Below are 23,253 nucleotides of genomic sequence, written 5' to 3' on the forward strand. Positions count from 1 at the left end.
AGCACCACAGAGTGAATTATGAAGGGACTATTTGGGGTGTGGAGAACTACCACCTGAGGAACTTGCCTTCCAAAATAAAATAAGGTCAGAGTTCCCCAAATTCAACCCTGTGTTTGACAAAGATAGATGGTGCGGACCAAACATTTGTTCAATGCTCAGCTGAGGAACTAGCAACAGTCCTTATCCACTGCGCTCATCCGAGGAACATGCTAAGAATATTGGAGATCTAACCCACCTAGACAAAAAAAAAAAAAACCTTCGTGGCTGCTTTACATTTCCTAGTACCGTGAAATAATGCAAATAGGCAATGTTCCTCCGCTACCGTCCTCAAGTCCCACCACCAGGTCATGAGTGTATCACCTCTGCAATACTAAAGGTACCTTCACACATAACGATATCGTTGCTTTTTGTGACGTAGCAACGATATCGTTAAGGAAATCGTTCTGTGTGACAGCGACCAACGATCAGGCCCCTGCTGGGAGATCGTTGGTCGCTGAGGAAAGTCCAGAACTTTATTTTGTCGCTGGATCTCCCGCTGACATCGCTGGATCGGCGTGTGTGACGCCGATCCAGCGATGTCTTCACTGGTAACCAGGGTAAACATCAGGTTACTAAGCGCAGGGCCGCGCTTAGTAACCCGATGTTTACCCTGGTTACCACCGTAAACGTTAAAAAAAACAAACACTACATACTTACCTTCAGCTGTCTGTCCCCGGCGCTCTGCTTCTCTGCACTCCTCCTGCATCCTGGGTCAGCGCCGGCCAGCCAGAAAGCACAGCGGTGACGTCACCGCTCTGCTTTCCGGCTGACTTGTTCACTTGTTCACTGTGCAAGTAGCCCATGTGTTCCTGTTCACCTCTATGTAGCAGAGGCGATCGAGTTGTGCATACTTCTAGCCTCCTACGGAGGCTATTGAAGCATGCCAAAATTAAAAAAAAAAAAAGTGATTAAAAATGTAAAAAAAATAAAAAAAATATATAAAAGTTAAAATCACCCCCCTTTCGCCCCAATCAAAATAAAACAATTAAAAAAAAAAAAATCAAACCTACACATATTTGGTATCGCCGCGTTCAGAATCGCCCGATCTATCAATAAAAACAAAGGATTAACCTGACCGCTAAATGGCGTAGCGAGAAAAAAAATCAAAACGACAAAAACACATTTTTTTGGTCGCCGCGACATTGCATTAAAATGCAATAACGGGCGATCAAAAGAACGTATCTACACCAAAATGGTATCATTAAAACCGCCATCTCGGCACGCAAAAAATAAGCCCTCACCTGACCCCAGATCACGAAAATTGGAGACGCTACGGGTATCGGAAAATCGCACAATTTTTTTTTTTTTTAACCCCTTAAGCCCCGAGGGTGGTTTGCACGTTAATGACCGGGCCAATTTTTACAATTCTGACCACTGTCCCTTTATGAGGTTATAACTCTGGAACGCTTCAACGGATCTTGGCGATTCTGACATTGTTTTCTCGTGACATATTGTACTTCATTTTAGTAGTAACATTTATTCGATATAACTTGCGTTTATTTGTGAAAAAAACGGAAATTTGGCGAAAATTTTGAAAATTTCGCAATTTTCCAACTTTAAATTTTTATGCCCTTAAATCACAGAGATATGTCACGCAAAATACTTAATAAGTAACATTTCCCACATGTCTCCTTTACATCAGCACAATTTTGGAACCAACATTTTTTTTTGTTAGGGAGTTATAAGGGTTCAAAGTTGACCAGCAATTTCTCATTTTTACAACACCATTTTTTTTTAGGGACCACATCTCATTTGATGTCATTTTGAGGGGTCTATATGATAGAAAATACCCAAGTGTGACACCATTCTAAAAACTGCACCCCTCAAGGTGCTCAAAACCACATTCAAGAAGTTTATTAACCCTTCAGGGGTTTCACAGGAATTTTTGGAATGTTTAAATAAAAATGAATATTTAACTTTTTTTCACACAAAATTTATTTCAGCTCCAATTTGTTTTATTTTACCAAGGGTAACAGGATAAAATGGATGCCAAACATTGTTGTACAATCTGTACTGAGTACGCTGATACCCCATATGTGGGGGTAAACCACTGTTTGGGCGCATGGCAGAGCTCGGAAGGGAAGGAGCGCCATTTGACTTTTAAATGCAAAATTGACAGGAATTGAGATGGGACACCATGTTGCGTTTGGAGAGCCACTGATGTGCCTAAACATTGAAACCCCCCACAAGTGACACCATTTTGGAAAGTAGACACCCTAAGGAACTTATCTAGATGTGTGGTGACCACTTTGACCCACCAATTGCTTCACAGAAGTTTATAATGCAGAGCCGTAAAAATAAAAAATCATATTTTTTCACAAAAATGATCTTTTCGCCCCCAATTTTTTATTTTCCCAAGAGTAAGAGAAGAAATTGAACCTCAAAAATTGTTGGCCAATTTGTCCTGAGTACGCTGATACCCCGTATATGGGTGTAAACCATTGTTTGGGCGTATGGCAGAGCTCGGAAGGGAAGGAGCGCCATTTTACTTTTCAATGCAAAATTGACTGGAATTGAGATGGGATGCCATGTTGCGTTTGGAGAGCCCCTGATGTGCCTAAACATTGAAATCCCCACAAGTGACACCATTTTGGAAAGTAGACCCCTTAAGGAACTTATCTAGAGGTGTGGTGAGCACTTTGACCCAACAAGTGCTTCACAGAAGTTTATAATGCAGAGCCGTAAAAATAAAAAATCATATTTTTTCACAAAAATAATCTTTTCGCCACCAATTTTTTATTTTCCCAAGGGTAAGAGAAGAAATTAGACCACAAAAGTTGTTGTGCAATTTGTCCTGAGTGCGACGATACCCCATATGTGGGGGTAAACCACTGTTTGGGCGCATGGCAGAGCTCGGAAGGAATGGAGCGCCATTTGACTTTTCAATGCAAAATTGACTGGAATTGAGATGGGACGCCATGTTGCGTTTGGAGAGCCCCTGATGTGCCTAAATATTGGAACCCCTCACAAGTGACACCATTTTGAAAAGTAGACCCCTTAAGGAACTTATCTAGATGTGTGGTGAGCACTTTGACCCAACAAGTGCTTCACAGAAGTTTATAATGCAGAGCCGTAAAAATAAAAAATCTTATTTTTTCACAAAAATGATCTTTTCGCCCCCAATTTTTTATTTTCCCAAGGGTAAGAGAAGAAATTAGACCACAAAAGTTGTTGTACAATTTGTCCTGAGTGCGACGATACCCCATATGTGGGGGTAAACCACTTTTTGGGTGCATAGCAGAGCTCGGAAGGGAAGGAGCGCCATTTGACTTTTCAATGCAAAATTGACTGGAATTAAGATGGGACGCCATGTTGGTTTGGAGAGCCCCTGATGTGCCTAAACATTAAAAACCCCCACAAGTGACACCATTTTGGAAACTAGACCCTCTAAGGAACTTATCTAGATGTGTTTTGAGAGCTTTGAACCCCCAAGTGTTTCACTACAGTTTATAACGCAGAGCCGTTAAAATAAATTTATTTTTTTTCGCAAAAATTTTTTAGCCCCCAGTTTTGTATTTTCACAAGGGTAACATAATAAATTGGACCCCAAAAGTTGTTGTCCAATTTGTCCTGAGTACGCTGATACCCCATATGTGGGGGGGAACCACTGTTTGGGCGCATGGCAGAGCTCGGAAGGGAAGGAGCGCCATTTGGAATGCAGACTTAGATGGATTGGTCTGCAGGAGTCACGTTGCATTTGCAGAGCCCCTGATGTACCCAAACAGTACAAACCCCCCACAAGTGACCCCATATTAGAAACTAGACCTCCCATGGAACTTTTCTAGATGTGTTGTGAGAACTTTGAACCCCTAAGTGTTTCACTACAGTTTATAACGCAGACCCGTGAAAATAAAAATTCTTTTTTTTTTCACAAAAATGATTTTTTAGCCCCCAGCTTTGTATTTTTACAAGGGTAACAGAATAAATTGGACCCCAAAAGTTGTTGTTCAATTTGTCCTGAGTACGCTGATACCCCATATGTGGGGGGGAACCACTGTTTGGGCTCATGGCAGAGCTCGGAAGGGAAGGAGCGCCATTTGGAATGCAGACTTAGATGGATTGGTCTGCAGGCGTCACGTTGCATTTGCAGAGCCCCTGATGTACCCAAACAGTAGAAACCACCCACAAGTGACCCCATATTGGAAACTAGACCTCCCATGGAACTTATCTAGATGTGTTGTGAAAACTTTGAACCCCCAAGTGTTTCACTACAGTTTACAACGCAGAGCCGTGAAAATAAAAATCCTTTTTTTTCCCACAAAAATGATTTTTAGCCCCCCAAATTTGTATTTTCCCAAGGATAACAAGAGAAGAATTGGCTGGAATTGAGATCGGACGCCATGTCGCGTTTGGAGAGCCCCTGATGTGTCTAAACAGTGGAAACCCCCCAATTATAAATGAAACCCTAATCCAAACGCACCACTAACCCTAATCCCAACTGTAACCCTAACCACACACCTAACCCAGACACACCCCTAATTCTAATCCCAACCCTAATCCCAACCGTAAATGTAATACAAACCCTAACCCTAGCCCTAACCCTAGCCCTAACCCTAACCCTAACCGGAAAATGGAAATAAATACATTTTTTTTAATTTTATTATTTTTCCCTAAGGCTAGGTTCACATTGCGTTAGGGAAATCCGTTTAGCACTAGCGGATTGCGCTAACACAATGTCTTTTTAGGTGTCGTGTTTAGTGGTCGCGTTAACGTCCCCGCTCTGGAAGATCGGGGATCGGACCTCGGGCGCGCCGCGGACGCTGCAAGCAGCGTCTGAGGCGCGCCACAAAAGAATGGCACCTTGCTAGCGCGAGCCGAAAATGGCACGCTCTAGCGATGCGCTACACCTGAAAATCACATTGCTGTCAATGGTTGTGCTAACGGACCCGTTGCACGGCGTTAATTGTGACATTTTCGCCGTGCAACGCTGTCCGTTAGCGTTAACCCATTAACGCAATGTGAACCTAGCCTAACTAAGGGGGTGATGAAGGGGGGTTTGATTTACTTTTATAGCGAGTTTTTTAGCGGATTTTTATGATTGGCAGCCGTCACACACTAAAAGACGCTTTTTATAGCAAAAAAGTTTTTGCGTCTCCACATTTTGAGACCTATAATTTTTCCATATTTTGGTCCACAGAGTCATGTGAGGTCTTGTTTTTTGCGGGACGAGTTGACGTTTTTATCGGTTACATTTTCGGACACGTGACAGTTTTTGATCGCTTTTTATTCCGATTTTTTTGTGAGGCAGAATGACCAAAAACCAGCTATTCATGAATTTCTTTTGGGGGAGGCGTTTATACCGTTCCGCGTTTGGTAAAATTGATGAAGCAGTTTTATTCTTCGGGTCAGTACGATTACAGCGACACCTCATTTATATCATTTTTTTTATGTTTTGGCGCTTTTATACGATAAAAGCTATTTTATAGAAAAAATAATTATTTTGGCATCGCTTTATTCAGAGGACTATAACTTTTTTATTTTTTTGGTTATGATGCTATATGGCGGCTCGTTTTTTGCGGGACAAGATGACGTTTTCAGAGGTAACATGGTTATTTATATCCGTCTTTTTGATCGCGTGTTATTCCACTCTTTGTTCAGCGTTATGATAATAAAGCGTTGTTTTTTGGTTCGTTTTTTTTTTTTTTTCTTACGGTGTTCACTGAAGGGGTTAACTAGTGGGCCAGTTTTATAGGTCGGGTCGTTACGGACGCGGCGATACTAAATATGTGTACTTTTATTGTTTTTTTTTATGTAAAGAAATGTATTTATGGGAATAATATTTTTTTTTTTCTGCTTTATTTAGGAATTTTTTTTTATTTTTTTTTTTACAAGTGTGGAAATTTTTTTTTTTACTTTTTCACTTTGTCCCAGGGGGGGACATCACAGATCACCGATCTGACAGTGTGCACAGCACTCTATCAGATCGGTGATCTGACATACAGCCGGGCAGGATTAGAGCTGCAGCTGCAGCCTGATCCTGACCCGGAAGTGCTCCCTGCAGGACCCGGATGCAGCCCGGCGGCCATTTTGGATCCGGGGACTGCAGGGAGAAGACGCTCGGTACACGGTGAGCACATCACCGTGTACCGATCGTCTCAGGGAAGCCTGCAGGGAGCCCCCTCCCTGCGCGATGCTTCCCTGCACCGCCGGCACACCGCGATCATCTTTGATCGCGGTGTGCCGGGGGTTAATGTGCCGGGAGCGGTCCGTGACCGCTCCTGGCACATAGTGCCGGATGTCAGCTGCGATAGGCAGCTGACACCCGGCCGCGATCGGCCGCGCTCCCCCCGTGAGCGCGGCCGATCGCATATGACGTACTATCCCGTCCATGGGAATTAAGTCCCAGGTCACCTGGACGGGATAGTACGTCATATGGGATTAAGGGGTTAAGCAAACTTTGGAATTTTTTTTCACCACTTAGATAAAAAATAACCTAAACATGTTAGGTGTCTATGAACTCGTAATGACCTGGAGAATCATAATGGCAGGTCAGTGTTAGCATTTGGTGAACCTAGCAAAAAAGCCAAACAAAAAAAAAAGTGTGAGATTGCACTTTTTTTTGCAATTTCATCACACTTGGAATTTTTTTCCCGTTTTCTGTTACATGGCATGGTAAAACCAATGATATCGTTCAAAAGTACATCTTGTCCCGCAAAAAATAAGCCCTCACATGGCCATATTGACGGAAAAATAAAAAAAGTTATGGCTTTGGGAAGGAGGGGAGCAAAAAACGAAAATGAAAAAGCGGAAAAAGCTCCGGGGGTGAAGGGGTTAATGCGCGAGTTTCTCGCATCACACTCGCAAGTGTGACCTCAGCCTAAGGCCGGAGTCACACTTACCGTAGAAAAAACAAAACAAACATTTTGGTCCAATTTTGATGGTCGAAAATCGCACAAATGTTCCCGAACAGTGATCCGCAAGTCATCTGTGTGCAATGTGAGGATGTGATTTCCTCGCATCTAGTAACAGTGTGACATCCGTATGCAATGCGATTTTAACATGAGCTTTTACATACAGCAGTTCTCTCAATGTAAAAGCTCATGTTAAAATCACATTGCCATATGGATGTCACACTGATGGTCCGTGTGGTGTGCGAGTTCCTCGCACCCATAGACTTGCATTGGCGAGTCTCGGCCGAGATACGCTGACAATCGCAGCATCCTGCGATTTCACTCGGATCCTGAATACGGCCGAGAAACCAACGGATGAGGAGAGCTGCCCCATAGATTAACATAACACTCGGACCAATGTGATTTTTTATCGCATAGCACTCGTCCGTATTACGGTCTAGTGTGACTCCGGCCTTAGATCGATTATAGTCTTATAACTATTGTAATAACTATAGCCTATTCTAGAGCTGGTACTGGAAGTAAAACCTTTTTCTTTGGAATATTTAATACTTTCTTTTCCATAGCCAACTGGTTTAAGGTGGAGGAGTGAACTTTCGTTTAAAAAAAAAAAAAAATCTTTCTGGGGGGTACGGCACCTAAACTCTAATCGCAGACAGTCCTTCCCAACTGCGTACAAATGCCCCCCCACCTGAGGCCTGACCCCTTTGCTTCTTAGGTTTACCTAAATGGTAAGAATAGAAAGAACCCCTTGTCACTTGATTTATTGCTCATCCAACCTTTTTCCTTCCTTCCTGACATCTTCATGAAGGGGGTGGGAGTTGGAGGATCAAAAGGGCTTTTTATAATGGGGGCTGGGGGTAAAGGATGGATACCCCCCTTCTATTTGCAGCCTATCTGCAACTCATGGCACAGAGTGACAATTTACTGCATGTGGTCATTACGGTCATGTGGAATCCTACCTTACCAGGAGGAAGAGGAGTCATGCAAAACAGTGTGGAGTCACTGAGCAATGCTCAGTGCAGACTTGAGATAAAGACTAGCCACACAGACATTATGACATACTTCGATGATGATTCAATACCAGCAAACAACACGTAGCATTATAAAAGGTGAGTCACCTAGTCCACTTCCCATTTTCACACCCCGTGTCTAAGGAACTTCTCCCCTATAATAGTACAAGTGGAAAACCGGAACGGCAATGTGTCCTGCATAAGAGTAGAGCAAAAAATAGTCACAAGAACCTGGTTCAGTGGTCATATCCGTAGCAGTCAGACAATAGCCTCGAGAACCACGTCCTACCTGCGTTCTCAAGTCCTCTTGATTAGTAGGTAGGATTGATGTTGTGTTGGGCCTATTAATAAAAGACGCCATGGATGTTGGCAGGCCACAAATAACCCAAGTCTCTCCTGACTAGGGTTTGGCAAATCTCAACTCTACCCTTAGATAAATGCTGGACCAGTTTCCGAAAAAGGAGACCATCGATTCTGATTTTACCTGACCCTCATTTCTCAAGATCTGTAGGTAGAAGTCTTGTTATGGTCTACAATGGGCACAGGTGCTCTATTCACAGAACGGCAGGGAATTGTATCATCAAGAAATGCACTACCAATTACCGTATATACTCGAGTATAAGCCGAGATTTTCAGCCCAAATTTTTGGGCTGAAAGTGCCCCTCTCGGCTTATACTCGAGTCAATGTGGGTGGCAGGGTCGGCGGGTGAGGGCGCTGAGGTATACTTACCTAGTCCCAGCGATCCTCGCGCTGTCCCTGCCGTCCCACGGGCTTCTGTGCTGCAGCTTCTTCCTCTCTTCAGCGGTCACGTGGGACCGCTCATTAGAGATATGAATAAGCGGCTCCACCTCCCATAGGGGCGGAGCCGCCTATTCATTCCTCAAATCGTCGGTGCCGGTGACCGCTGACAGGAAGAGCTGCGGCACCGAAGACCAGGCAGAGGGACAGCGCGAGGATCGCCAGGACTAGGTGAGTATGTCATATTCACCTGTCCTCGTTCCAGCCGCCGGGCGTCGCTCCATCTTCCCGGCCGGCGCCTCCATCTTCCCGGCGTCTGCGCTCTGACTGTTCAGGCAGAGGGCGCGATGACGCATATAGTGTGCGCGGCGCCCTCTGCCTGATCAGTCAGAGCAGAGACGCCGGGAAGATGGAGGCGCCGGAACAAGACGCCGGGAGCTGCAATCAAGGGAGGTGAGTATGTGTTTTTTTTTTTTTATTGCAGCAGCGGCGGCGGCAGAGATTTCTATGGGGCACAATGAACGGTGCAGGGAGCAGAGCTGTGTATATATGTGGGACATGCAGGGAGCAGAGCTGTGTATATATGTGGGACATGCAGGGAGCAGAGCTGTGTATATATGTGGGACATGCAGGGAGCAGAGCTGTGTATATATGTGGGACATGCAGGGAGCAGAGCTGTGTATATATGTGGGACATGCAGGGAGCAGAGCTGTGTATATATGTGGGACATGCAGGGAGCAGAGCTGTGTATATATGAGGGACATGCAGGGAGCAGAGCTGTGTATATATGTGGGACATGCAGGGAGCAGAGCTGTGTATATATGTGGGACATGCAGGGAGCAGAGCTGTGTATATATGTGGGACATGCAGGGAGCAGAGCTGTGTATATATGTGGGACATGCAGGGAGCAGAGCTGTGTATATATGTGGGACATGCAGGGAGCAGAGCTGTGTATATATGTGGGACATGCAGGGAGCAGAGCTGTGTATATATGAGGGACATGCAGGGAGCAGAGCTGTGTATATATGTGGGACATGCAGGGAGCAGAGCTGTGTATATATGTGGGACATGCAGGGAGCAGAGCTGTGTATATATGAGGGACATGCAGGGAGCAGAGCTGTGTATATATGTGGGACATGCAGGGAGCAGAGCTGTGTATATATGTGGGACATGCAGGGAGCAGAGCTGTGTATATATGTGGGACATGCAGGGAGCAGAGCTGTGTATATATGTGGGACATGCAGGGAGCAGAGCTGTGTATATATGTGGGACATGCAGGGAGCAGAGCTGTGTATATATGTGGGACATGCAGGGAGCAGAGCTGTGTATATATGTGGGACATGCAGGGAGCAGAGCTGTGTATATATGTGGGACATGCAGGGAGCAGAGCTGTGTATATATGTGGGACATGCAGGGAGCAGAGCTGTGTATATATGTGGGACATGCAGGGAGCAGAGCTGTGTATATATGTGGGACATGCAGGGAGCAGAGCTGTGTATATATGTGGGACATGCAGGGAGCAGAGCTGTGTATATATGAGGGACATGCAGGTGGCAGAGATGTGTATATATGTGAGACATGCAGGCGGCAGAGCTGTGTATATATGTGGGACATGCAGGGAGCATATGGCACCGTATATAGCACAGCAATGGGGCACAATGAAAGGTGCAGAGCACTATATGGGGCACAGCTATGGGGAAATAATGAACGGTGCAGAGCACTATATGGCACAGCTATGGGGAAATAATGATCTATTTTTATTTTTGAAATTCACCGGTAAATGCTGCATTTCCACCCTAGGCTTATACTCGAGTCAATAAGTTTTCCCAGTTTTTTGTGGCAAAATTAGGGGGGTCGGCTTATACTCGGGTTGGCTTATACTCGAGTATATACGGTACATTATTTTATTCAGAATTATCGCAACAATTAAAACATTAGTTGCGGAGGGAGTTGGGCGGAAGATGGCTACACACAAGATAGAAAAACTATGGACAACAGCTTTAGGTAGACAGCCTTCTCTCCCGACTCCCTCACAAACTTGAGTACTCCCGTTTAGCAGAACCTTTGTTTTTTCTTTTTAAATGGGGATAAAGAAGAAAGCCACTGCTTTTCTATCCAGGAAAGAAAGATTCAGCCATCAACATGCCAAAGTCTTTTCTCCCAAGACAGTTGGAGAGTTTGAGGAACCCAGACATCAGCTTGTCAGCGGGGTCTGTTGTGGGCTACGATGAATCCAACAATTTTGTGCAGAATTACTTATTTAGTCAGTATACTTTCCAATGTGCTAGTTTACAGAAGTTACATTTTTTTTCTGCCGTGTGAAAAATGTATTTCAGCAAGTATTAGTCAAATTTAATTTATTTGGATGATTGGACAAGGATAGACTCAATTTGGCCAAAGGGTACTAAAAGCAGAAAAACCAAGATCCACTACAGGCGGATCCCATTTCTCTAGTGTCCCAGGAGCAGTATTTCAGCGGGACCACACCAGGCTGCATGTTGCTCATGATACTGTGAGCAGCATGCGTGGCCTAAACGTGATACCATGGCCTGCAGCGTCGCCCATCTGGGACATCATTGGTCAGCAATTGCAAAGGGAACTGCCAGCAGCGGATCCTGATGATTTGTCCAGGTGCATTCAGTGCGACAAACAGTCCTCAGACGGCCATCAATCTCGACACCAAGTAGAGTTATTGTGAAAATGCTGTTTCCATTTTTTCACCATTTGCATATCATTATGTCTATACATCCTGTGATTTCCACCATGGCACAACTTTTCCTTCCTAGTGTTGCAACCCCAATGGTGTGTGTGTGTGTGTGTGTGTGTCGCAGACGGTCCTTCCCAATATAGAAAAGCCTAAGACCACCGTCTTACACGAAGATCTCCAACAAGCACAACACCATGATAAGGAATGACAAGAATGTCAAGGCTTGTAACGCAACAGGCACGGCTTCACTGAAAGCACTCTGCAATCCTACAGAAAACCCTTTGAGGCTATTAGTGTCCGCATGAAGCAGCAACAGCTCAGCTCTGAGGTTCCTTAGTCCGAAATACTAAATCTGGCCCAACAAGAGATTCAGAATTGGCAAGAAGGCCAACTTGGACCATTTTTGATTGTGCGTACCTCTTTGTTACATGAATACAAGTGGCTAACGATGGCAGATAGCGCTGAAAAGTTGATCTGCTGCAATTAATTATTTTGGTCATTATCGAGTTCTAGAAAAGTAATTGATGCCAAACAGAGCTACATCCCACATCGCTCTATGGCACGGCTCCTGCGTCACCCATATTGCCGGGCGAAATCCTATGCTGAGAAACCGTGGCTTGCACCTGCGCACTGTGCTTTGCCTTACGGCAAGCAGAGCTGAAAACCCAAGTGTGCATGCACGCAGTAGGGCAAAACAATGCGCAGGCGCGAGCCACAAATTCACCTGGCAGTGTGAATGACGCAGGAGGCGTCATCCACATCAACACATGCAACAGCAGCCGGGAGGAGGGATAGAGCGCAGAAAGGACGCCTCTCGGACCAGACCAACAGGATTAACATACACGGAAGAACTTCAAAAAGGTTTTTGGGGGTCTACAGGGGGTTATATAACCACTTATAGAATGCAGCACAGGTGCTCAATAACATGAGTTTTAGTTGAACTGGTTACAGGTACCCTTTAAGTATATGCAAAAACGCCAACATGTTGGAATTCGCTTTTTTTTTTAATGAAGTCCATTAACCCTCCGATGTCAATCACAGCAGGATATTCCAATAGCAATGCGCTCCCGCATGACACTGCAGCGCCATCCATCACACGAGATGTCATTTTTGAGCCCTAGCCTGAAGCACAGAAAAAAAAAAAAACAACACGACCCCGCACAATCGACATGGAGGCGCCAACATACTACTTCCCTGCTGGTATTATTCTAGTGCAGGTTAAAACATTTAAGCAATGTGCACAATTTCACCTTATGCAAGTGAACAGGACTGAGCTGCATTAGCGGACAGTGCCCATAGGCATTGGTGGCACTGTTTTAGATGGAAAGGCAGATTTCTTTCTGCTTATTAATGATAAACTACACAAATCTTTAAGTATTAAAATTAGTGAGGCTTAATTTTCATTTAAAGGAGGTTTCATTAAAGCAGGGGTCAAATCAACTTTGAGATCATTCTGATAGTCAGCGTGTAGTCCGGGTGCTCGATGATAACAGATGGTCATTGTAGGACCAAATCAAGAACAAAATGAAGATTGCACTAGCATTGACCAGTCTACAGACCATATAAGTGCAAAGTCTATGCAGGCGAGCACAGGGCCAGTTATCTCCACAATTTACTACGGCCATGTGAACCATAGTCTCCGAAGAGAAATTGACATGCTGCGGTCTGGAGACGAGCCACATGTCAACCTCCACCAGTGAGCCGCGGGCGTCTGTGCACGCATAGTGGGCATGGGATTTCTGGAAATTCCATACACTATGCTGTAACATCTGGACAATGCGGGTTGGACGGCTTAAATATGTAGAGTCAAACCTGCAGCAGTTCCTGATTGTGGGCACATGCCCTTAAGGCCCCTTCACATTTAAGGCCCCTTCACATTAAGCGACGCTGCAGCGATACCGACAACGATCCGGATCGCTGCAGCGTCGCTGTTTGGTCGCTGGAGAGCTGTCACACAGACAGCTCTCCAGCGACCAACGATGCCGGTAACCAGGGTAAACATCGGGTAACTAAGCGCAGGGCCGCGCTTAGTAACCCGATGTTTACCCTGGATACCATGCTAAAAGTTAAAAAAAAAACAAACACTAGATACTTACCTACAGCCGGCTGTCCTCCAGCGCTGCGCTCTGCTTCTCTGCTCTCCTCCTGTACTGTCTGTGAGCCGGAAAGCAGAGCGGTGACGTCACCGCTCTGCTTTCCGGCTCACAGACAGTACAGGAGGAGTGCAGAGCACAGCGCTGGAGGACAGACAGCGTTAGGTAAGTATGTAGTGTTTGTTTTTTTTAACTTTTACGCTGGTATCCAGGGTAAACATCGGGTTACTAAGCGCGGCCCTGCGCTTAGTTACCCGATGTTTACCCTGGTTACCAGTGAAGACATCGCTGGATCGGTGTCACACACGCCGATCCAGCGATGTCTCCAGGGAGTCCAGCGACGAAATAAAGTTCTGGACTTTATTCAGCGACCAACGATCTCCCAGCAGGGGCCTGATCGTTGGTCGCTGTCACACAGAACGATTTCATTAACGATATCGTTGCTACGTCACAAATAGCAACGATATCGTTAACAATATCGTTATCTGTGAAGGTACCTTTAGCGACGCTGCAGCGATACAGACAACGATCCGGATCGCTGCAGCGTCGCTGTTTGGTCGCTGGAGAGCTGTCACACAGACCGCTCTCCAGCGACCAACGATGCCGGTAACCAGGGTAAACATCGGGTAACTAAGCGCAGGGCCGCGCTTAGTAACCCGATGTTTACCCTGGTTACCATGCTAAAAGTAAAAAAAAACAAACACTAGATACTTACCTACAGCCGTCTGTCCTCCAGCGCTGCGCTCTGCTTCTCTGCTCTCCTCCTGTACTGTCTGGGAGCCGGAAAGCAGAGCGGTGACGTCACCTCTCTGCTTTCCGGCTCACAGACAGTACAGGAGGAGTGCAGAGCACAGCGCTGGAGGACAGACGGCTGTAGGTAAGTATCTAGTGTTTGTTTTTTTTACTTTTAGCATGGTAACCAGGGTAAACATCGGGTTACTAAGCGCGGCCCTGCGCTTAGTTACCCGATGTTTACCCTGGTTACCAGTGAAGACATCGCTGGATCGGTGTCACACACGCCGATCCAGCGATGTCTCCAGGGAGTCCAGCGACGAAATAAAGTTCTGGACTTTATTCAGCGACCAACGATCTCCCAGCAGGGGCCTGATCGTTGGTCGCTGTCACACATAACGATTTCATTAACGATATCGTTGCTACGTCACAAATAGCAACGATATTGTTAACAATATCGTTATGTGTGAAGGTACCTTTATGTGGTAAACTAAAAATCAATTTACCTGCTGAAGCTCCTGATGCTCTAAGGTCAGCTCGCTGCTGTGTCCTTCCAGTCTTTGTTGACAGTGGATGACCACTGCTAACAATCACTGGCCTCAGTCTCATGACAGAGTGATCGGCTGCAGTAATCAAATTCTACAACAAAACAGAGTTGTAGCAAGCATACTACATGTAGAGTGCCCCATAGGGGATTAGCTAGAATGATACAAAATTTGCTTAATATATAATCTACATGTACAGTAAATATAGACCAAATAGGGCCCAACTGCAGGTATATATACCAACCAAGACCTAAGAAAGAGCAGTCAAAAGGTCCCATAAAATGTAAACTTTATTAAGCAACAATTGCACTCTATAGGTATGTACTATGAGGTTGTACCTCGCTGCCGGTAATTATATATATCTGCATTGCTATTTTCGGAAGATTGTTATGTGCCATATTTTGGCGTAATATCTGTATTATGCAGGAGTGCCTGGCCAATTTTGCCCTCTTTTCTGACTATGGCCACTATTTATCCCTCCATTCATGCCATTGTACCGGTTTAGCTTTTAAATTGTTGCTTAATAAAGTTTACATTTTATGTGACCTTTTGACTGCTCTTTCTTAGGTCCCGGTTAGTAATCAAATTCTGTAGATGTCATATCTGTAGCCCTGCCAAACAGTTACGGTAAGTAGCCGAGAGGCAACTGCAGGTGGGGAGAGCTTGGTTTTGCCTTTTTACACATGCAGTCTTGTTCTGTTATTTAAATAAACACACAACCCCTTTAAGACCATAATAAAGCCACATTTTGTAATTCATATCATCGCCGCAGTGGCAGGATCCACAGTGGATCTTCTCAAGAGCAGCTACTTTATTTTACATAAAACCCACACTGAAGTATGGCCAGGAGAATAAAACTCTCAGCAGACTGGACCCTGGATTGGACAGGCGCTGGCCGTGCGAATCGTCAAACTAAAGCAAAATTCTGAAGATTCCTTCACTGCTCTGGAAATACCACGTGGCCTGGATTCCCACAGGTCGATTTCTGCGCTGCAGAGCGAGCCAAGAAAAAAATACTGCACGTCCTAAAAAGCACCTAATGTCCGCACGCAAGCAATAGATGTGCAGCAGACACTCAACTGACGCCATTGTATTCCCCTTGATAACAGCAGACAATGGAGCAATTGTACAAGAAACCTTTAGAATGCTGCATATACAAAGGCAGATCATTGGGAACAAACAATTGGGAAATTTGCATTTCTACGAATATCTGTCTCTCTAAACAAGCTCCAAGCCAACAGACCAATGATCGGGTGCTAGTGAAGTTATTGCCATTTTACAAAAGTTCACCACAGATAAAGACCATCCATCAGCTACATGAATGCTAATTGGGGGCTTCTTACGGCTGGATTACACAGACTGACCATAATTCTATGTACACAGATTGTGAATACAATTTCTCTTAATCACTGATCTTTAAAAGATAAAAGTATCACTAAAGGTACCTTCACACTAAACGATATCGCTAGCGATCCGTGACGTTGCAGCGTCCTGGCTAGCGATATCGTTCAGTTTGACACGCACCAGCGATCAGAATCCTGCTGTGATGTCGTTGGTCGGGGCTAGAAGGCCAGAACTTTCTTTGGTCGCTGGATCTCCCGCTGACATCGCTGAATCGGCGTGTGTGACACCGATTCAGCGATGTCTTCACTGGTAACCAGGGTAAACATCGGGTTACTAAGCGCAGGCCCGCGCTTAGTAACCCGATGTTTACCCTGGTTACCATCCTAAAAGTAAAAAAAAAAAACACTTCATACTTACCTTCCGCTGTCTGTCCCCGGCGCTGTGCTTTCCTGCACTCACTGTGAGCACAGCGGCCGGCCGCTGTGCTCACAGCCAGTACAGAGAAGCACAGCGCCGAGGACAGACAGCGGTAGGTAAGTATGTTGTTTGTTTTTTTTTACTTTTAGGATGGTAACCAGGGTAAACATCGGGTTACTAAGCGCGACCCTGCGCTTAGTAACCCGATGTTTACCCTGGTTACCGGCATCGTTGGTCGCTGGAGAGCTGTCTGTGTGACAGCTCTCCAGCGACCAAACAGCGATGCTGCAGCGATCCGGATTGTTGTCTGGATCGCTGCAGCGTCGTTTAGTGTGAAGGTACCTTTTGGGTACCGTCTCAGAGTGGCACTTTGGTCGCTACGACGGCACGATCCGTGCCATTCCAGCGATATACTTACGATCTCGCTGTGTCTGACACGCTCCTGCGATCAGGGACCCCGCTGAGAAACGTACGTCGTAGCAGATCGTTTGAAACTTTCTTTCGTCGTCAAGTGTCCCGCTGTGGCGGCATGATCGCATCGTGTAACAAAAGGTGTGCACGATATTGTATACGATGTGCGCATAGTAACCAACGGCTTCTACATCGCAAATACGTCGTGAAGTTATCGCTCCAGCATCGTGCATTGCGAAGTGTGACCGCAGTCTACGACGCTGGAGCGATAATGGTGCGATGCTGGAGCGTCACGGATCGTGCTGTCGTAGCGACCAAAGTGCCACTGTGAGACGGTACCTTAACACCAGAACTATATACTCCACTTCTTTTGCTACAGCAATTTTTTGTTCTGCCAGAATTTGGCATCTTATTAATTCTTTCACAATATCTACATATTTGTTTAATTCAAAACTAATTTGGATGAAGAAAAAAAAAAAAGATTCATTTAGCTACAATGCACAAAAGAAAAATTACCAAGTGTGAAAAGAACCCAAGAATAAACTAGCCCCTCACCACTGGGTCTAGACCAACGCCAAACACAGATATGGATAAATATATATATTTGTCTACGGTGTACTTCCGTCTGTCTGTCTCTAACGGAAATCCCGCGTCGCTGATTGGTTGCAGCTGCCAGGCCACGACCAATCAGCGACGGGCACAGTCCGGCCGAGAATTAGTCCCTCCCTACTTCCGTCTAGTCAGTGCCCAGCGCCCGCGACATACTCCCCTCCAGTCATCGCTCACACAGGGTTAATGACAGCGTTAGCGGACCGCGTTATGCCACGGTGTAATGCAGTCTGTTAACGCTGCTATTAATCCTGTGTGACCAACTTTTTACTATTGATGCTGCGTACGCAGCATCAATAGTAAAACAATCTAATGTTACAAATAATAAAATAAAAAACCTGCTATTCTCACCTTCCGTCGTCCGCCGATGAGCGCGCGGCTGCCGCCAGCTTCCGCTCCCAGAGATGCATTGCAAAATTACCCAGAAGACTTAGTGGTCTCGCGAGACCACTAAGTCATCTGGGTAATTTCGCAATGCATCGCTGGGAACGGAAGCTGCCGGCAGCAGCGCGCGAATTGGGACAGCTTCGCTGGACGCCGGCGGGTGAGTATATAACTTTTTTTTTTTTAACAGGGATGTGGTGCCCACACTGCTATATACACTGCGTGGCCTCTGTTATATACTACATAGCTCCTATATACTACGTGGCCTGTGCTATATACTATATGGCTGCTATATACATATACATGTCAAACTGAACAGAAAAAGGATGCCAAGCATGGGAAATTAACCACTGCATGGGGTACAGGGAAGACAGAACCCGACCTCCCAGCTTCTCTTATCACATCGCTCACTGAATATTCTGGACCCTGGAAGGAAATAATTTCATAGGGAGGTTATTGCGGTGTATATGATGTGACATAAGCTGCCCCTATCATACTAAGCACAGACCCTCGGTCTCAATATCTGTCACTTGTCAATATGAGCAGGTAAATTCTAATCATTACGACAGATCATCAATATCAGATCGGTTGGTGGCAGGCACCCTCTTATCAGAGGCTACAAGCCCCAGAATGGCCAGATGAATATAAAGAATGGAGCTGCACTGTACAGCCCTATCCAAAGTGTAGCGGCTGCTGTCAGATCCTGCAGTACAGCCCAGACTGAAATGCTGATCCGCAGTACACGGGAACAGGTGCAACTCGCTGTACAGGGCTGGCCAGTACAGCAACAGGCCATGATCACACCTGTAACAGCTGATCGGTGGGGGTCCAGGTGTCAGCCCCCACCTCAGCCTACTCAAAGGATAACAATATCTCCCATGTAATATTTTGCAAACACAACAGTAGGAGGTGCGGCCACATTGGTAGGTGATGTTCTCAGTGACTGTACCCCAACGGCCCTTCCTGAATGTATTATCGGAAACTGCAACGAGCGACGAAGGGCGACAGGCACGGGCGGACGGCGACGAAGGGCGACAGGCACGGGCGAACGGCGACGAAGGGCGACAGGCAGCAGGCGCGGGTGGACAGCGACGAAGGGCGACAGGCGTGGGCGGACGGCGACGAAGGGCGACAGTCGGCCGACAGGCGCGGGCGGACGGCGAGGAAGGGCGACAGTCGGCCGACAGGCGCGGGCGGACGGCGAGGAAGGGCGACAGTCGGCCGACAGGCGCGGGCGGACGGCGACGAAGGGCGACAGGCGCGGGCGGACGGCGACGAAGGGCGACAGGCGCGGGCGGACGGCGACGAAGGGCGACAGGCGCGGGCGGACGGCGACGAAGGGCGACAGGCGCGGGCGGACGGCGACGAAGGGCGACAGGCGCGGGCGGACGGCGACGAAGGGCGACAGGCACGGGCGAACGGCGACGAAGGGCGACAGGCAGCAGGCGCGGGTGGACAGCGACGAAGGGCGACAGGCGTGGGCGGACGGCGACGAAGGGCGACAGTCGGCCGACAGGCGCGGGCGGACGGCGAGGAAGGGCGACAGTCGGCCGACAGACGCGGGCGGACGGCGAGGAAGGGCGACAGTCGGCCGACAGGCGCGGGCGGACGGCGACGAAGGGCGACAGGCGCGGGCGGACGGCGACGAAGGGCGACAGGCGCGGGCGGACGGCGACGAAGGGCGACAGGCGCGGGCGGACGGCGACGAAGGGCGACAGGCGCGGGCGGACGGCGACGAAGGGCGACAGGCGCGGGCGGACGGCGACGAAGGGCGACAGGCGCGGGCGGACGGCGACGAAGGGCGACAGGCGCGGGCGGACGGCGACGAAGGGCGACAGGCGCGGGCGGACGGCGACGAAGGGCGACAGGCGCGGGCGGACGGCGACGAAGGGCGACAGGCGCGGGCGGACGGCGACGAAGGGCGACAGGCGCGGGCGGACGGCGACGAAGGGCGACAGGCGCGGGCGGACGGCGACGAAGGGCGACAGGCGCGGGCGGACGGCGACGAAGGGCGACAGACGGCCGAGAGGTGCGGGTGGACGGCGACAAAGGGCGACAGAGCCCTGACCTCAGGTGACACTGGGCCCCAGCAGGCAGATTTAACCTATAACAGTACAGTAGTGACGTCACGCCCGGTCCATGGCGCAGCACCGCTCACCTGCACCTGTATCAGGAAGTGGCGCCGCCTGTCCTCGCCCCACAGTCAGGAGCAGCAGCAGACCGAGGCCCAGGGCGCTCTCCGCCGGACGTAGCATCGCTGTCCTAGGCCCGGCAGCAGGCGCGGGTGGACAGCGACGAAGGGAGACAGGCGGACGGCGACGAAGGGCGACAGTCGGGCGACAGGCGCGGGCGGACGGCGACGAAGGGCGACAGGCGCGGGCGGACGGCGACAGGCGCGGGCGGACGGCGACGAAGGGCGACAGGCGCGGGCGGACGGCGACGAAGGGCGACAGGCGCGGGCGGACGGCGACGAAGGGCGACAGGCGCGGGCGGACGGCGACGAAGGGCGACAGGCGCGGGCGGACGGCGACGAAGGGCGACAGGCGCGGGCGGACGGCGACGAAGGGCGACAGGCGCGGGCGGACGGCGACGAAGGGCGACAGGCGCGGGCGGACGGCGACGAAGGGCGACAGGCGCGGGCGGACGGCGACGAAGGGCGACAGGCGCGGGCGGACGGCGACGAAGGGCGACAGGCGCGGGCGGACGGCGACGAAGGGCGACAGGCGCGGGTGGACGGCGACAAAGGGCGACAGACGGCCAAGAGGTGCGGGTGGACGGCGACAAAGGGCGACAGAGCCCTGACCTCAGGTGACACTGGGCCCCAGCAGGCAGATTTAACCTATAACAGTACAGTAGTGACGTCACGCCCGGTCCATGGCGCAGCACCGCTCTCACCTGCACCTGTATCAGGAAGTGGCGCCGCCTGTCCTCGCCCCACAGTCAGGAGCAGCAGCAGTCCGAGGCCCAGGGCGCTCTCCGCCGGACGTAGCATCGCTGTCCTAGGCCCGGCCGGCTCCCGGCTACTCACACACGGCGTCCTGCTCCCCGAGTACAGTAGGGGGTCCGAGCAGTGACCCGGCCTGCCACTCACACACCGACGCTCCTCACAGCCGTCCTGCAGAGCCTCCCCTCGGGCCTCGTCATGAACGCAGTCCCCGGAGCTCTCATAGTTCACCAGGCCGCGGAGCTCGGTCACCGCCGCAGTTTCCCAGGCAGCTTCACCACACAGCGGCCGCCATGTTCCCTGACTTCGCCGCGGCCAAAGGCGGGAGCAAAAGACGAGAAAAAAAACTCCTTTTCCGATTGGCAAATCTAGTGTCCAATAGGAGGGCAGATTCTAAGATATCCCGGCCAATAGCAGCCAAGAGGCGGGGCTCGTCTGTCAAGGTGAGTGCGGTGACGTCATTGAATGAGTGAAGACTGTCGGTGACGTCATTTGGAGCCCTGCCGTCGGTGCGGGTTGTGATGGCTGTGCGGCCGTGCACCATTACATAAACCTCTCATAGAAAAGCCTCTCTAGTTCGTCACCCGCGGCCGCAGCTACAGATGTGCCTGCACGGGGAGACACGCAGTATGCACAGCGGCGCTGTAATGGTGAAGACATTTGAAGCCCCCAATTTTGGAACATAGAAAAAGCCACCCAAATTGTATTGCAGCTCAATCTAGTCCCCATGGTTCCCCACATGTACAGTATGATGACCCTCACACCCACGCATGCGCACAATCTGGTGTCCCACAATGACCCTCTTTACACATAACCTATGCAGTGTCCCCATACAGTGTAATGTCCCCATGGTATGATGCTCCCCTCTGTACACACAGTATGGTGCCCCCAGTGTCCCCCACACAGTGTAATGTCCCCATGGTATGATGCTCCCCTCTGTACACACAGTATGGTGCCCCCAGTGTCCCCCACACAGTGTAATGTCCCCATGGTATGATGCTCCCCTCTGTACACACAGTATGGTGCCCCCAGTGTCCCCCACACAGTGTAATGTCCCCATGGTATGATGCTCCCCTCTGTACACACGGTATGGTGCCCCCAGTGTCCCCCACACAGTGTAATGTCCCCATGGTATGATGCTCCCCTCTGTACACACAGTATGGTGCCCCCAGTGTCCCCCACACAGTGTAATGTCCCCATGGTATGATGCTCCCCTCTGTACACACGGTATGGTGCCCCCAGTGTCCCCCACACAGTGTAATGTCCCCATGGTATGATGCTCCCCTCTGTACACACAGTATGGTGCCCCCAGTGTCCCCCACACAGTGTAATGTCCCCATGGTATGATGCTCCCCTCTGTACACACGGTATGGTGCCCCCAGTGTCCCCCACACAGTGTAATGTCCCCATGGTATGATGCTCCCCTCTGTATACACACAATATGGTGCCCCCAGTGTCCCCCACACAGTGTAATGTCCCCATGGTATGATGCTCCCCTCTGTACACACGGTATGGTGCCCCCAGTGTCCCCCACACAGTGTAATGTCCCCATGGTATGATGCTCCCCTCTGTATACACAATATTGTGCCACCAGTGTCCCCCACACAGTGTAATGTCCCCATGGTATGATGCTCCCCTCTGTATACACACAATGTGCCCCCAGTGTCCCCCACAGAGTGTAATGTCCCCATGGTATGATGCTCCCCTCTGTATACACACAATATGGTGCCCCCAGTGTCCCCCACACAGTGTAATGTCCCCATGGTATGATGCTCCCCTCTGTATACGCAATATGGTGCCCCCAGTGTCCCCCACACAGTGTAATGTCCCCATGGTATGATGATTCCCTCTGTACACACGGTATGGTGCCCCCAGTGTCCCCCACACAGTGTAATGTCCCCATGGTATGATGCTCCCCTCTGTATACACACAATATGGTGCCCCCAGTGTCCCCCACACAGTGTAATGTCCCCATGGTATGATGCTTCCCTCTGTACACACGGTATGGTGCCCCCAGTGTCCCCCACACAGTTTAATGTCCCCATGGTGTGATGCTCCCCTCTGTACACACACAATATTGTGCCACCAGTGTCCCCCACACAGTGTAATGTCCCCATGGTGTGATGCTCCCCTCTGTATACACACAGTATGGTGCCCCCAGTGTCCCCCACACAGTGTAATGTCCCCATGGTATGATGCTTCCCTCTGTACACACGGTATGGTGCCCCCAGTGTCCCCCACACAGTGAAATGTCCCCATGGTATGATGCTTCCCTCTGTACACACGGTATGGTGCCCCCAGTGTCCCCCACACAGTGTAATGTCCCCATGGTGTGATGCTCCCCTCTGTATACACACAGTATGGTGCCCCCAGTGTCCCCCACACAGTGTAATGTCCCCATGGTATGATGCTTCCCTCTGTATACACA

General features: G+C 49.1%; 1 protein-coding gene across 2 annotated transcripts in view; it reads right to left on the reverse strand.

The window, feature by feature from the left end:
* LMTK2 (lemur tyrosine kinase 2) overlaps positions 1 to 21,146 on the reverse strand; it is a 63,851-nt gene extending 42,705 nt beyond the window's left edge. The window contains exon 1 of one of the 2 annotated variants that reach the window (XM_069734221.1): positions 20,777 to 21,146. In XM_069734221.1, coding sequence (XP_069590322.1) covers positions 20,777 to 20,873 — 97 coding nt within the window. In that variant the 5' untranslated portion in view covers positions 20,874 to 21,146. Of the gene's footprint in view, positions 1 to 20,039; positions 20,149 to 20,776 lie in introns of those variants that run through there. The other variant, XM_069734220.1, reaches the window with a different exon arrangement.
* Positions 21,147 to 23,253: the final 2,107 nt, after the last annotated feature.

The sequence above is a fragment of the Ranitomeya imitator genome, chromosome 7, assembly GCF_032444005.1.
Source record: "Ranitomeya imitator isolate aRanImi1 chromosome 7, aRanImi1.pri, whole genome shotgun sequence".
Taxonomy (NCBI): domain Eukaryota; kingdom Metazoa; phylum Chordata; class Amphibia; order Anura; family Dendrobatidae; genus Ranitomeya; species Ranitomeya imitator.